This window comes from Fonsecaea multimorphosa (genome assembly GCF_000836435.1).
Source record: "Fonsecaea multimorphosa CBS 102226 unplaced genomic scaffold supercont1.2, whole genome shotgun sequence".
Classification (NCBI taxonomy): domain Eukaryota; kingdom Fungi; phylum Ascomycota; class Eurotiomycetes; order Chaetothyriales; family Herpotrichiellaceae; genus Fonsecaea; species Fonsecaea multimorphosa.
Genome location: NW_015971636.1, coordinates 1,818,860 through 1,834,342, shown reverse-complemented (window position 1 = coordinate 1,834,342; position 15,483 = coordinate 1,818,860). Strand labels below are relative to the sequence as shown.

The following is a 15,483-nucleotide window of genomic DNA, read 5'->3' as shown; positions in this document are numbered from 1 at the left end:
ACGAATGGCTTGCCGGTCTCGCACGAAGCGCCTCAAGCCCGTTTATCGTAAAATCCTTTGTCAGCGAGGCTCCTTTGCGACGTCAGAGTGCATAGGCGTGCCTCCAGTGCTGTTTTCCTAATCGGCAGCCCATTTTGCGTTTCGAGTCGCGCTTTGATTTCTCCCCGGAGTTGTCGTCCCAGGTCTGCTACCTCGAGTCTGATGTCCAATCAACAGCAAGAATCTCCAGCCCGGGCCCTGCCAACGCCATGGGGCATGCACCAGCATGGGTTCATTTCGCAACCGACTCCCACAGTGTGAAGTATCTTGGCTTGTCCTCTGTGAATAGATATGGTGGGATGAATCCGTTAGGTAGAGCCACCATTTCAATCTCAAGCCTCACACCAGCCTTTATGAAAACCGGTTGCAGTTCTCTGCACTTTTCGAGCATCAGACGCTGCGCGAGCACCACCTGACTGATCTGCTCCACCGTTTCTCCATCCTCGGAGAGGGTCAGTCTAGCCTCGTCGTCTTCTCTGTAATATTCGTATGAATATACCAAGTTACTGAGGAGTCGTACGCCATGCTTCGCTTTGTCGGTCGCGATACACGTTTCAAAAGGAAACCAAACCCGTCGCCTAGCGTGAAACGGTGGTCGATCACCCAGAGGAATACCAAACACTTTGAGAGTCTCGAGATTCGGAGGGAGTCTACGCCATGTGGCGTGATCGCAGACAGCTCGAACCCTAATCAAGTTGACTGTTCTCACGTCGAGGTCAAGTTGCTTGATAGCACGAAAGGCTGACAGATTCAGATGCTGGCCGGGATGGTTGAAGGGTTGATGAGACGGTCTCGAGTACCCCAGACTCAGAGACAAGTGCTCAAGCGAATGAGTACAGTGCTTGGCTATGGCATCCACAAAGGTCCCGGGGGACACGTTGCCGTGCATGCGACTGCTCCGCGTAAACATGCCGTCATAGCGTATGCCTTCACTGATTTTGAGTGACTTCAACGCTCGCGGGAAACTCAACAGAATTTCCAGAGAGGGCGAAAAGATGTCGCATTCTTCGAGATGGAGGTGCTCGAGGTTCGTCGACCCGACTAGTGCTTCATCGTCCTGGAATTGTCGCAGCAATCGGTCGGGAAAGTCGGTGCTGGCACATGACATTGTCAACGACCGCAAATTCGGATGCAAGAAGAGCATCGCGTATTTGGTCATAGAATAAATCTCCTTCTGACCATCGACGAAGTGTAACGTGCCTAACACACTGGTCAGCTGAGGGATGAAGACGCAAAGTCCCAAGACACCTTACAATTCCGCAAATTCGGCAGGGCTCGCTCCACACTGTTGGGTATGACTGCCGAAGCCGCCTCGAAGATGCGCTCATACCGATCCTGGAGATTGACCCAGCCGACTCTCTCCTCGGGGAATTTCGCATTGCAGTCAGGTGTCTCCAAGCAGAGATCCCGGAGATTTCGCATCATGAAAATGTAAGGTGGGAGGCTGCTCAAACCATGATCCTCCCCAAACTTAGTGGAGACGAGCAGGGAGCGAACCCATGCGGTGCGGCGGAGATTTGCATGTAGACTGGCTGACAGGGCAGAAGCTTGACGACCACTGACCACCTCGATTGTGTGATACAGAAAGGGCTCGGCCAGGTCGTCAAAGTGCTTGGAGACCAGAGTGGCGTTGCACAGAGTCCGGAAATCGAGGAAGCTGAAGATGGTGATCAAGACCTCATCGGGGAGGTGTAGTAGGAGGAGGGCGGTCGGTGTTTGTGCAATCATGACGGGTGGTCGTCAGTAAGACTGACGAAGAGCCGGAGCCACGGGGTGTTCAGACAGCTGTCATTTGGGATCTGACACCGTCACGCTGCTGTAATGATGCCCGGTTGAGATGAATGAGTTGTGTTGAGAAGGTAGTATGAAGAGTAGAGATGCTGGAACTGGTCAACGGTGATCGTCTGTGGTTGAAGAAGGCACGGAAGGGTGAAGCAACCTGGAAGGTTGAATCACACGAGGCAGTGAAGGGGGTGAACGATGTCATCGCTGCTTCGGGCTAGGGTGGCCACTGATGGCCAGGCTGGCTGGCGTGCCGCGACTGGGCGCCGTTTCCGCCTGGCCGCCCAACTGGCCCCCCAGGATTTAGTTGAAATGGTTAAACGGCTGCCTACTAGCGAAATACCTAGCCCCTAGCCCCTCGCCTGGGGTTAGTAGGATTAAAGCTCGTGGGTGGACTTTGGCACGCGAGCCATGCACACGGTGGTTCTAAAAGTTCTCGAATTAGACATCAGGGTATTTTCGTATCGCAGCCTACAGCAGCCATGTTTCGGAAGGCAGCGCTAGTCAGTGTCCTCGCAGGAGCACCAGCGTACTCCGTCTTGACTAACCATTAAGCATGATTTTCTTTTTCATCTCCAGGCTGAAGGAACGCCATCCACAAGTGAGAAGCCTATCGAGCCGCTCTCACCAAGCTCAGGAGATGTCCTTCGATACCTAATCGAACACAGTGTCGTTCGACGGGGGGACATGACCCGGGACAGGAGGCTTCCAGAGTCTCGTCGCTTCTAGACCGCCTGTTGAAGCCACAAATGTCTCACAGCTCTTTGAAGAACTAGACGGCCTCGGTGTGCTGTGGTCTTCCTGGTTCGGATGTCTTCACGATCTTCGCTTCCCATCCTCAAGCGGGCGTCTCATAGCCTCTCCTAAACACTCGGCCAAACATATCCACCCCAACTCTTTCACCTTTGGTTTCACTCTTGGCTTCGTTTTCTGCATTGGCCGGAATGTCCACCTGCTGTCCCGTGACTCTCCATCCACAGGCAGTTTGGGCAAACTTTGTCAAGGCGTCACCTCTCAAATCCAGCCACCCGCTCAAGACGCCCAGGTCGATTTGTCGAAAGGTTTTCCCCACCTCTCCGGCAATGCGTATTCTCACCAGGTCTTCAAACCCGACAACATCGGCGTAGAGGTCCGAGTAGAGATCGTCTGATTCTAGTGTAGACCAGAATGCCTCATATTGGGCCGACTCCAGCAATGTGTTTAGCCGGGTGAGTTTTTGTATCGATTCGGTGAGGTCGGTGGTGGGGATCGAGGTGTTGCCCGGGTTGTAGGGAATCGTCGAGGGAGGGAGAAGAGCAAGGCAGAGGGAAAACGAAGGCGAAGGAAAGACAGTCAGCGCTTTGACAAGGATGTTTGTCACGGTCTCAGGGTGGAGGAGCTGAGGATTGAATTGGTACCTGTTTTCCCGCAGGTTAGCGTGTCAATCGCAACAGCCACAAATTGGACTTGACAAGACAACTTGACGTTCGGAGGACGACATCAGATAGAGCTAATAATTCAACTCTCCATAGTTCCCGAGGGACAAGTCAGGTAATAGGAAACGTGGTATGAAAATTCTCTTCATCATGCGAAAACAGATGGACCCTTTTCAAGATGCGGTCTGCTGTCAAACCGGGAATTCTTACAGTTTCAGCAGTGCCAGACTTGCATATGCGTCAAAAAACTTCTCCTCGCATTGCTGATTGACGTATTCTTGAAATGTGGTCGTCGTCTCTGGGTTATAGCGGTTCAAGCCGTTGAGGATCTCGTCAATGTGCGCCGGCCTCTCCTTGCATTTGTCAAAAGCATAGCCCATCTTTGCTCAGGTTCACGTAAATCACAGGTGCGCAGATTGGCCCAGGTTGCTGTCTGAAATAGAAACACTGTGGTAACAGAGAATATGTGGTGTTAGGAATTTCGTAGCGCAAGTGCGCCGCAGCCGTCCCAATTCGAAATGAAAATCTGCCGCCCTAAAGTTTGTAGCTTGGCTACTAAAGCAGCGGGAGTTACGCAGCACAAATATTGGGAGGCGCTGTGGAAGCTCTGAATTCATGGACATTGAAATCGACTTTGCTATGGTACTGGACGCATCTTTTATGTGCCTGACTTTCCCAGTAATATACAAACACACCGAAAGCAGTCCAGGACATGAGGTTGTGTCCAAACTCTGGAAAATAGAGAGGCATAGATCGTGAATAGCACGGATACTTGACGAGGCCGTCGTCTGAGTTCAGGCTCCGTATCCAAGAAAACCCCTTGCCCTCATGTTACTAACCAAACTGCGGCACCAATGACAAGCGCGGCCATGATGAGAGTCAGGATACCTGCGCCAGCCTTGTCGCCCGTAGTGATCTTGTCTCGTAACTCGGCAGGATTGGTCGGTGCCGTGGACCCAGCGTTCGGGTCACTCTTTGATGTCGCGCCCGTCCTCGTGGACTTCGGAGTCAGACTTTGCTGGTTCAATACCGTACCAATCACGGATAATGCAGCCATCTGGAAAGAAGTGTTAGCGACCGAGCCAACATTAGATCAAAAATCAAGCAATTCATACCTGCTGTCCAACGCCGCTCGAGCCATCCCAAGTGGACGTGTACCACTGCATGCCGCACTCGCGACCAGTGGTACCACCATCGCACTGTCCCGCGGCTGCCTGTGCGCTAGCCTGGAGTTTCGGAAGAATTTGAGGTGCTGTAGATGGCACGAGCAGACTGGTTACGGCCATCCATCTTGCCAAATAGGACTTGAAGCTCTTTTGATCCTGGTCGCATACCAAAGTCGATTCACACTGAATTTCCGACATGATGTTGCCACCGTATTGCGACGGGAAGAACAATGTGAAGGTGCTGTTCAAGATCGCATTAACCCGATCTAGCCAGACCGAGCTGCCATTCGTGTAGTTGTACATGTAGGCGGAACCCACCAGTAGGGTACCGTAGTTGTAGGTCCACACATATCGCGTCTGGTCGGTGCAGTTGTTGTCGGAGTCGGTGTTGTCCCAGATGTAGAGAATGCCGCTTTGCGGGTCTGTTTGCATCAATGCACTTTGGGCCATCCAGTCATAGACGGTATTGGCCCAGTCAGCATAACTCTGGTTGCCTGTCACATACGCAAGTCTTGCAGACAACTGGAAATTCCCACCGTTAGAGATGGCGTTTTTGAGATTGTAGCCGGCGTTGAACGAAAACACCTGCCAGTGGAAACCACCACCGCAAGTGCTAGGATCCCACAAATCCCTCTGAAAATTGAAGACGGCCTGGGCTAGCGATAACCACGAAGGAGCATCTTCTTCAGTGGACTCTGGGAAGTTGGCCTCGACGGCATCCATGGCAGAGAAAGCCCAGAAGGCCTGGTCGTCGACACCCATACTTTTCGATTGATTGGGGGGGTTGAAGTTGTTGTCGGGTCCGCGCTGGAATTGAAGCGCCTGTGATACCGTGGGATTGTACGACGAGTCATTGGTGTACTGCCAGTAGTTGATGAGGGAGCCAAACATTGCGCCGGACTCCCACCAACAATAGATCTGCGGATTATTGGGATCGCAACTCAAGCCGCCCGGTAACAATCCAGGGACTTGGCCGGTTTGGTTGCCAACGTAGAAAGTCATCATATCGTACGCGACCGTCGCGGCAGCCGAGGATACACTGCTGGGATCATTGATGTCGAGTGAAATGGCCAGTGCGCCAGGCACAAGGGCCAGAGGCAGGAGCCTCATGGCGAAAGTTGTCCGAAGATAACGAGAGCAAAGACAGACAATGGAAGTGGATGACGTGGGAGCGCTGCCAAAAAGTCGTCGCGCGTCAAAGTGGCTGCTGTAAACTCGAGCGAGCGATTGAAATTGGCGCAAGGGATGGATGGAAATTTCGAGTCGACGCTGTGCCTGCACAGACTTTCTCTCGTCAACTGTGGTGGTGGCAGGATAAAAAAAGAATGGCGATTGTCCTTGTTGCGGGCGTCGAGATTGTTGTTGGATAAGACAAAAAGGTGAGAGTGAAGGACGACAAAGAAGCTTGGAAAGCAGATCCCTGACCCCCCGTTGCCCCTAAACAACTTTGAACTACGCAAGTGTTTTGGATCATGCGTCAAACGATTCCCAGTTTGAGCCGCGGACCGTGTCTCAAAACTTGACCTCCACCCCGTCAACCCAGCGAGCCAGTCGCCCGCCCGTTGGAGGCCGTCGTCCATCCTTCAGGCTCCACCAAAGCCGAATCGTGCCCTCGCGAGATTGCGTTTCGAGCACTGCCTCAACGCTCATTATTATTATTACTGCCACGGCCACGGCCACGGCTACGGCTACGTACTCCCTATGTCATTGTGTCTGCCAATTACAACGATACATTGTGACAGACGAACCCCAGTGCCTCCTCATCCTCCCACCCCTCCACGAGTCCTACTACAAGTACTACTCCGCTCCCACGCCGAGAGACGCGCACTCCGCCCACCGTCTTTGCAAGGCAGAAACTCGACAAGCTGGCAAGAGAAACACACGTTTTTGAGGGGGAGGGGCTTTTGCAGTTCGCCTAACCACACTGACTGAACCGACAAGTTTGGTGCCCAAGAGAAAAAGCTTAGCAGCTCTTGTAGAACGTGGGCGTAGGCTTGTTGCACCTAGTCTAGAGGCTTGACTGGTCATTTCACAGACTCTGGGCGAGCTTGACTTGGCCTCCTGCGAAAATGTCATTGACACAGACCTGTGCTCCCTCAACTCAATCTGCGAATATCCGGACCCCCCTCCCCCCAGCTAACTGACCCAGAAACACCGTCAGTGGTGATGACCCGTGGGACTCGACTTATCGTGACTACGATTTCTTTGCCTTGTGTCAGTGGTCATCTTTGTCAGGCGTGCGAGATCTGCCGATGACCGCGTCCCGGTCCGCAGGGAGACAAAGACGAGGGAGAAGTCAAGATTGTTCGTGGGAAATACCGGCAATATTTGAGGTTGGTAAGACGGTAAATTTGACATCCATCATCTACAAGGCAGGCCACTAGGAAATCCCGCGTCTCAAGCACCGCTATTTCACTTGCAGAAGCCTCATCACTTCGACCCTCAACAAACAAGGGCCCAAAGCCGGAATCCTCTTCCTCTCCTCATTCTCCTCGTCCTCAAGCGGCCGACAAATCCAGCGGACTCGTACATGTAAACGAATTGACCTGAGGATTCTTGAATGCATCAATCATGCCCTGAATGGCCGCGTACGCACCCAATCCAGCCGTGGCCAACGCGCCGCCAGCATGGATAACATGCCACACATTGATGTACCATCTACCCGCGAAGAATCCCTTGACCAACCTCATGATACCACGATCACTGCGAGTGGTCTGACGGGTGTGTTCGTCGAACCCTTCACCGGGCCTCATCGAATTCCTCTGCATCGTATAGGCAAGGTGGATGATGGGTGGGAAGGAGTAGCTGAACTGCACAATACAGAATGCTGCAATGACGGAGACAAAGCCGAAGTAATCCTATTCTCAATGTGTCAGTGAGAGGAAGAGACGGTTGAATTTGACGAAGAGTGACACTCACGGGAATTGCAGCTGCGACGACAAAAGCCACAGACCAGTAAACTGGAACAATTGCACTAAAGAGGTACTTCCCTGCCTTGGACGTCAAGGGCGGCGCATTGAACAACTCCTGCAGCACTTGATTATATAGCACCTTGATCCCAATATTCCCGTACAGTCCTGCGGCAATCAAACCGGACAGCACGACCAGCATATCGCACGCGGCCTGGAATCCGTAGGGAGAAAGGCCCATGTAGGCAATGGTGAAACTGTACTGGCCTTGATAATGGTAGACATAGCAGCCATAGATGAGGTAGACGGCATAAATGAAGAATTGCGCCGACCACATGGCTTTGATAAAGTCCCAGGGACGACGCATCTCGGCCATGATTTCGATGAAGAGCTGTGCGCCACCATACGCGAAGACACCGCTCATGAGGCCGTTGATGGCGCCGACGAAATTGCTCGAGTCCGGGAGGCCACCATAGTGGATGATGGGCGGGTAGACGCCGTTCTTGTCCGGGGTAATGGTCGCGGCATTGACCGCCGAGCCAGCAGACCCAAGAACGCTGATGCCATAGTTGGGAGGCGAGTGAGCCATGACGCCCATGGAGATGAAGATCACCAGCAAGTTGAGCCCCACGGCGATCATGGAGAAGACGCCAAAGTTGCGCAGGGTGCGCACCTGGCCCATGAAGAAGCCCGCGATGACGAACAAGACGACGCACACGACGTAGCACAACCTAAACTTGGACGTCTGCGAGATCCCCTGGCCGTTCTGGATGATGACTTGGCCTGTGATGAGGAGTAGTTGGATCGATTGCAGAATATTGACCACATAGCGGGCAGTGGTTCCCATGGTGCGGTAAGCCAGATCACCGTAGTTCCGGAGAGGATACTCGTACGAGTCGAGGCCGAGATAGACGTGCCAGAGAAGATAGCCAGAGTATCCGGCCATGAAGGCGAAGACCGTGTACAGAGCGACACCGGGACCCCAACCCAAAGTCCCCAGGGCAAAGCCGACACCATAGGGGCCCAGGATATCTGTCGTGATGAGGTAGAAGCCGGCTCCCCAGCTGGCAGTCCTCAAAGCGCGGGACGCATTTCGCCACTCTTCTTCGGAGACCACACTGTGTCGGGAAAAAAGGCTTCGGCGGCGATGAGGCTGGTCACCAGTCTCCTGGCCGTCGTGCCCGTTCGCCGTCCCAGGCACCACGGATTTTTCGCCATTCTCCTTTTCTGCAGTATCGGCACCGTTGCTGTCGTTGTCGAGTGGCACTCCTGTCGCCGCTGTCACAGAGGACTTCCTCCTGAAGACTTGCTGCATGATCCCTCCATCGCCAATGTTTTGCTGAGCTTTCTCCTCTTCCCTGGTGCGATTGGCGTAATGCACATATTCCTCAAAGGTCACACCGGAATCATAAAGCTTCCGCTGTGACGGACTGATAAAAGTTTCGGGCCTGCTCTGATTTACAGGCAACCCGCCATCCTTTGCGTCTGCTAGAGACATGTTGACGGAAGTGAAGATTTCGTCACAATAGCTGTATCACACAAACTGAGTGAAATTTGAAAATCGAGTAGGGGTCTCTCCACTGCACAAAATCAAAGAGAGAGGCAGAGAGGGAGGGGCCCTCGGATGCAGGACAGCAGTGCATACTTAGTACTTCTGGCGAAGGCTGCCACGAGAAAGGCGCACATCTCGGCGTCAAGTCGCACGAACAAGGACTTTCCTGTGGCGATCAATACTACCCCGTGTCGCGTGGTGCGATGAATGCATCCAGCTTGTTGTTTGGGTGGAGGACGGGCCATGACGCCAACGACTGGAGTCGATGGCGAACCGAGTACGCTGGGATCAGCGATAGGAGTCGTCCAATCTCAGTCACCCATGAGGTATCTAGTACCGAGTAGTGTTGCTGTGACCAGCTGTCGGTCTATTCCAGCACAAGCATTGTCAAGCTTTGCCCAAGACGACGCCCACTGCGGCATTGAACTAGAGGCTACTTGAGCTTTTAAGTGGAGTGATCATACCGTGGGCCGACCGTGGCAGGGTTGCCTCCAGACATCCGACGCATCCTATCTCCATGGTTGTGGGTAGTGGTGCACACGCTGCAGAGCTCTACGATTGCTCATCAGGCGTGCCTCTTTGCATCTCAAACATCCTGTCACCCACAGTTGTGCCCTGAATGTGTCAACCAATGTAACCTTGGGCACGTGTGGATGCGTCTTCCAGAAACCATGGAATTCTGGCGGAACGGGAACTCCCGATGTTTGTGAACTGTGAACAAACTGTGAACAATCATTACTATTATTTTGTCACGGCTCGACCGAGCGGATTATGGAGCCTCTCAATGGCGACGAACATGGAGCTCCACCTCGCCGTGCCTCGGAGGTTGGCGCCATCGACTCATATGGTCGTACATGGCGTTTCCCACCCATCCAGACGAAAATAAGGAAGGCACTGTGATTACGCTGTTGATCGACTCACTCCCATTGAGTATTACTTAGGTGCCTAGCTAGGTATGAATTCAGGGGCCTTTGAGGATATCCATCAGGTCCGTTTCCGACGACTAATAGTACAACAACGCCGCAACACCGCAGTCTGTCCTCGCATGTTCACATTTGGTTCCTAGGTGAAGTATTCCTGCGTCGAGAGAGCCAATCATGACCACCCCAGGGCCGCAGTCATGGCGCTATAGGAGAGGGTCTGCTCGTAGGTCGAGTTGGTGTCCGGGCCTGAGATACAATCTGGCAAGGCCGTCGGGCGCCTACCCACAGACCTTTGGCGCAGGACTCGGCGAGCGGAGCGGCGTTCTTGCTTCCGGCGCGGGCGACTGAGGGGTCTGAGCTCGTGATCTCGAAGGGCGTGTGTCATGCTCGGTCTGGCACTATAGACTGAGCACATTGCCAACCACACCCGCATGCGCAGTGCCGGCCACATGTTTGATGTGATCTGCCAATTCTTTCGGGTCCACGAACACCCTCCACACCTGATCCGGAACATCCTTGAACGCGTCGATGAACCTTTGGTTCTTGTTCTTGTTTTCCATGTGAGGGGCTTCAGTAACCTTCCGAATATAGATTGCCTTGATCCAGTCAGGATATTTGGCATACATGGCGGCGTACGCCTCCGGGTCCGACTGTGTTGAATCGCCGATGCAGACGAACTTGCGGTTCGGAAGCCAGGATTGAATCTTTTCGATGCGATCGGTCTTGTACTCCTTTACGCCTTGGGTGAGAGATTGCAAGAGGCCGCCCAAATACATCCAGGAGGCATCTCGCAGGATAATTGTTCCTTGCGGGTAGTTGGCGTCGAGGAAGTCGTGGAGGAAGGGATACAGATTGTATGGAGAGGCTGACAGGTAGAACCAAGCGGGAGATTTGAAAGACTCGTTAAGAACCTTGTAGAATTCCGGCATTCCTGGTGTAGTCCGGGGGACATCGGCAAAGGTGGAGTGCAGGATACCGGTAGGACTGGGAGTCATGGTCACTTTCACCGTGTCATCGATATCCGAAATGATACCCCAACCTTCGGGACCGACAAATCGTGTTTTGGATTTCAAGCCTGGGAAGGTGTCGTCGTCGCTTGTGCAGACCACCGTCTTTCCGTCAGCATCATTGGCACCACCGGTGAGCAAGGTCTGACTGCTGATTCCATTGGGGTTGGAAGGCCCAAGAACACGCTTGTGAGGGATTCCGGTGTCACATGGGCTGGGAATCTTGATCTGAATTGTGCGGGCTGGAGAAATGGCCATGACAAAGGGCTTCACTCGTTCCTCGATCCTCTTTCTGGCCGCCGCATCATCGCCGGCTTTGCCATCCAACCCAACCAGGTCGGCAATGGCACAAACATATTTGGTCAAGTCCTTGCGCCCTTCACGGAAGAAGCAGGCCACGAACTCGGCTTGCCAAGGCTGCTCACACTCGTCTCCAGGCTTGATCGGTTTGTATGCTGTGTTGTCCAGGAGCCATACTATGTTGTCCTTAGGGCACGCTTTTCTGCCGAAGGGGTTCTTCGAACCCAAGAAACCTAGTTTGCAAGTTAGTGGCTCCGCTTTCTGGCTCTCAGAATTTTGACATACTGGTGCCTTTGTCGATGAAGAACATCTCGGTCCTGCTCCAGCGTTTTGGCAGTTTGGCTTCAATGCTTTCAAAATCGGCATCTTTGCGAGACTGGGCTTCAAGAGGGGATTCGTTGAAGTTTTGACAGGTGAGGTCCATGGTAGACTTGTCCTTTGCCTTGGGCATGATGGAAAAGATCCGAAAATTGGCTGGTCCAAGTGACTGTGGGATGAGCTGAGCTCGTGATAAAGCAGAATGATAATGATAATGTGCCAAATACCAAATAAGCGGCTGAACTGGCCTGTGATGGGGAATGACTGAGGTGGGAAGGGGAGAAAAACAAGGCAAAGAAGAAAACGAGGGAGAAGCAGGTAGCCTCATGGCAGGTGATCGACCAGAGAAGGAGCAACAAGAACTCGACCCTCAGCAGGAAGGCACGAGGTAGGTCATGTATACAGTTAGCAAGAGAGAGTGGGGAGTCAGCAGGCACGAGGGTTCACAGCCATAAGGCTGGGCTCAGCAAAAAAGAGCACAGGTTGATGCCAGGGAATCGCATGCATTGTGAAGGTGGTCGTTTACGGATGATTTGAGCGTCAAGAGGTCGAAGTAAGACGACGAAAGACAACAAAAACAAGGATGGTGGTCCTTGGTGGTGGCCAAGTCTACAAACCTGAAACATCGATGTCCTCATGATCGAGAAATCGTAGATCTGACGGAGGAGGAGCGTGATCGGTGTTCGTGAAGTGAGGTCGGCGGGTGCTGCCCATAATAGGCGAAGGGGATGCCTAACGGGGCGACTGCTGGGCTCTAGTTGGGGTCTAGTGAGGCCTAAACCCTGCCCACTAAGGACTGCTCCAGCACTCGGCGCTCCCAGCACCCTCAACTCGCGTGTTAAAGTGCCAAGTTTTCGTGTCGACGCGTGAATCGCGTTGAAGTGGGCCTCCAAAAGTCTCGAAGGAAGTTCACAATCCAACAGTCAACGCCATCATTCACCTGTCCCAGCAAAGATGGCTTCAAGACCGGAGCTCAAGGTATGATATCTCTCCCCCATTCGATATGCACTCGTGCTGACAACGAATAAACAGGTTGATGACGAAACCGGATTCATTCGTTCCTTTCGTTCTCTCCCACCGCGACCCGGCGGCAGCAATACTATCCGTGTCTTTGATCGGGTCGATTGGTACTCAGCGCACGGAGAAGATGCAGAATTCATTGCGCGGACCGTCTACAAGACGACTGCTGTTATCAGAAACCTCGGTCGCAGCGAAAATGCGTTGCCCAGTGTCACCATGTCGACCACCGTTTTCCGTAACCTCCTCCGAGAAGCACTGTTCAAGCTAGGCAAGAGAGTGGAGATCTGGGAAGCCAGTGGGAAAGGACAATGGAAACTCGCCCGGCAAGCTAGTCCTGGTAACTTGCAAGCGGTTGAAGAAGAGCTAGGTTCAGGTATGGACAGCCAAGGTGATAGTGCACCCATAGTCCTGGCTGTCAAGGTCAGCGCCAAAGCAGGTGAGGTCAGAAGCGTTGGGGTTTGCTTTGCAGATGCCAGCGTCAGAGAACTTGGCGTCAGCGAGTTCTTGGACAACGATCTCTATTCCAACTTCGAAAGCCTTCTTATTCAATTAGGCGTCAAAGAGTGTGTCGTGGCGGGAAGCCTCCAGAAAAAGGATCCTGAACTGGCAAAGATACAACAGATCGCTGATTCGTGTGGGATTGCCGTTTCTGAGAGATCTGCAGCTGATTGGGGGACGAAGGACATTGAGCAAGACCTGGCCAGGCTCCTGAAAGGCGAAAACGCCATGGGACTTTTGCCCCAAACAGACCTCAAACTAGCAATGGGTAGTGCAGCTGCACTCATCAAATATTTGGGTGTCATGACAGACCCCAGCAATTTTGGACAGTACCGGCTATACCAGCACGACCTTGGACAATACATGAAACTGGACGCAGCCGCACTCAGAGCTCTGAACCTCATGCCTGGCCCTCGAGATGGCGCCAAGAATATGAGCTTGTTCGGTCTGCTCAACCACTGCAAAACCCCGATAGGCGGTCGTCTCCTTGCACAGTGGCTCAAGCAGCCACTAATGAATCTTTCAGAGATCGAGAAGAGGCAGCAACTAGTGGAAGCTTTCGTCATGGATACCGAGCTTCGTCAAACCATGCAAGAAGAACATCTTCGCTCGATCCCTGACCTATACCGCCTGGCGAAGAAATTTCAGCGCAAGCTCGCAAATCTGGAGGATGTGGTACGTGCGTACCAGGTTGTTATCCGGCTTCCAGGCTTCATCGAGGCCTTGGAAACTGTAGTCGACGAGCAGTATCAAATACCATTGGAAGCACAGTATACATCGAAACTGAAAGAGTTATCGAGCTTTCTGGGCAAATTGGCTGAAATGGTCGAGACTACTGTGGACCTCGACGCACTGGACCGCCATGAGTTCATTATCAAACCAGAGTTTGATGAGGAACTCAAGGTAATTCGAGCCAAGCTTGACAAAGTCCAACACGCCATGGACGTCGAGCATCGTCGAGTCGGCAAGGATCTTAGTCAAGAGCTTGACAAGAAGCTCTTTCTGGAGAATCACAGAGTCCATGGGCATTGTTTCCGGCTAACGCGCAATGAAGCGGGTTGTATACGAAACAAGAAGGATTACAAGGAAATATCGACGCAAAAGAACGGCGTTTACTTCACGACCAATGCGCTGGCGGAGTCGAGGAGAGAGCACGATCAGCTCTCAGGGTCTTACAATCGAAAACAGTCGTCACTGGTGTCTGAGGTCGTTCAAGTAGCCTCATCGTACACGCCAGTCATTGAACAGCTTGCCGCCATCATCGCTCACTTGGATGTGGTGGTCAGTCTAGCACATGCTTCCGTCCATGCTCCGACAGCGTACGTCCGCCCGAAGATGTATGGACGAGGCACTGGGGATACCATCTTAAAAGAAGCGCGCCACCCCTGTATGGAAGCTCAGGACGACATCAACTTCATCACCAATGACGTCGAATTGAGGCGTGATAGCTCCCGGTTTCTCATCATTACAGGTCCCAACATGGGCGGTAAATCGACATACATTCGCACAATCGGGTGCATCGCTCTCATGGCTCAGATTGGCTGTTTCGTGCCCTGCACCGAGGCAGAGTTGACCATTTTTGACTGCATACTGGCTCGCGTGGGAGCATCAGATTCTCAACTCAAAGGCGTCTCAACCTTCATGGCGGAAATGCTGGAAACTGCAAACATCCTGAAAAGTGCCACTAGAGACTCGCTCATAATTATCGACGAGCTAGGTCGAGGCACGAGCACATACGACGGCTTCGGTCTTGCATGGGCCATCAGTGAAGAAATAGTCGGGCAGATCGGCGCGTTTGGGTGTTTTGCCACTCATTTCCATGAATTGACTGCTCTGGCGGACAAGTTCCCGAACGCGGTCAGGAACCTTCATGTAGTGGCCTTTGTGGGTGACCAGGACCAGGATGTTGCCATGACCAATGGCGACGGCGACGCTGTTACTTCGAATAAACGAAGGGAGGTCACCTTGTTATACCGAGTTGAACCAGGCATAAGTGACCAGAGCTTTGGCATTCATGTTGCTGAGCTTGTAAGGTTCCCAGAGAAGGTGGTCAGTATGGCGAGACGCAAGGCGGAGGAATTGGAAGACTTCACGAGTACGACTGGCGAACAGAAGGAGAACGAGTATTCCAAGGAAGACGCGGATGAGGCGAGCCGACTGTTGAAGGCTCTGCTGCAGAACTGGAAAGAGCAGGTTGAAGGAAAAGACATGAGCAAGGACGAAAAATTACGGCTGATGAGGGAGATGGTCAAGGGTGACGAGAAGTTGATGAGGAATCCCTTCTTCCACACTGTACAAACATTGTGAGGCCAAAAGCACAGGCGGCACTGGTCTGCTACTATCAGCGTGAGCGTGGTGTTTAGGTGTCGATGTCTGGGTGTTGCTTGAAATAATTGGCATGGTACATCCACGTTATTGACAGTTGTACGAGAAAGAATGGGATATCGACTCCTGGGGTGTCTAATTCCTGATTTGAGAAGCTTCAAGAAACCGATTTCTTGATCATATGCTGCCCTTGTATGCCAATATTTTCCATTCCAATGCTGGTCTCAAT

The 15,483-nt window shown here is 52.7% G+C and overlaps 6 protein-coding genes across 6 annotated transcripts; 1 reads left to right on the top strand and 5 right to left on the bottom strand.

The window, feature by feature from the left end:
* Positions 1-271: 271 nt before the first annotated feature.
* Positions 272-1,767, bottom strand: Z520_01609 (uncharacterized protein; the record flags this gene model as incomplete). Its single annotated transcript, XM_016772125.1, has 2 exons — positions 272-1,239; positions 1,293-1,767. 2 exons carry the CDS (start codon positions 1,765-1,767, stop codon positions 272-274), a joined length of 1,443 nt encoding a protein of 480 aa, XP_016637264.1.
* An 892-nt stretch (positions 1,768-2,659) lies between these two features.
* Positions 2,660-3,616, bottom strand: Z520_01608 (eukaryotic translation initiation factor 3 subunit K; the record flags this gene model as incomplete). Its single annotated transcript, XM_016772124.1, has 2 exons — positions 2,660-3,218; positions 3,447-3,616. The coding sequence occupies 2 exons, from the start codon at positions 3,614-3,616 to the stop codon at positions 2,660-2,662; spliced, it is 729 nt and encodes a 242-aa protein (XP_016637263.1).
* Positions 3,617-4,062: 446 nt separating this feature from the next.
* Positions 4,063-5,512, bottom strand: Z520_01607 (uncharacterized protein; the record flags this gene model as incomplete). The annotated part of the gene is made up of 2 exons (XM_016772123.1): positions 4,063-4,293; positions 4,352-5,512. 2 exons carry the CDS (start codon positions 5,510-5,512, stop codon positions 4,063-4,065), a joined length of 1,392 nt encoding a protein of 463 aa, XP_016637262.1.
* Positions 5,513-6,900: 1,388 nt separating this feature from the next.
* Z520_01606 (uncharacterized protein) lies at positions 6,901-8,809 on the bottom strand (the record flags this gene model as incomplete). The annotated part of the gene is made up of 2 exons (XM_016772122.1): positions 6,901-7,260; positions 7,322-8,809. The coding sequence occupies 2 exons, from the start codon at positions 8,807-8,809 to the stop codon at positions 6,901-6,903; spliced, it is 1,848 nt and encodes a 615-aa protein (XP_016637261.1).
* A 1,375-nt stretch (positions 8,810-10,184) lies between these two features.
* On the bottom strand, positions 10,185-11,544 carry Z520_01605 (uncharacterized protein; the record flags this gene model as incomplete). The annotated part of the gene is made up of 2 exons (XM_016772121.1): positions 10,185-11,326; positions 11,379-11,544. 2 exons carry the CDS (start codon positions 11,542-11,544, stop codon positions 10,185-10,187), a joined length of 1,308 nt encoding a protein of 435 aa, XP_016637260.1.
* An 821-nt stretch (positions 11,545-12,365) lies between these two features.
* On the top strand, positions 12,366-15,236 carry Z520_01604 (DNA mismatch repair protein msh-2; the record flags this gene model as incomplete). The annotated part of the gene is made up of 2 exons (XM_016772120.1): positions 12,366-12,389; positions 12,444-15,236. The coding sequence occupies 2 exons, from the start codon at positions 12,366-12,368 to the stop codon at positions 15,234-15,236; spliced, it is 2,817 nt and encodes a 938-aa protein (XP_016637259.1).
* Between the last annotated feature and the right edge of the window lie 247 nt (positions 15,237-15,483).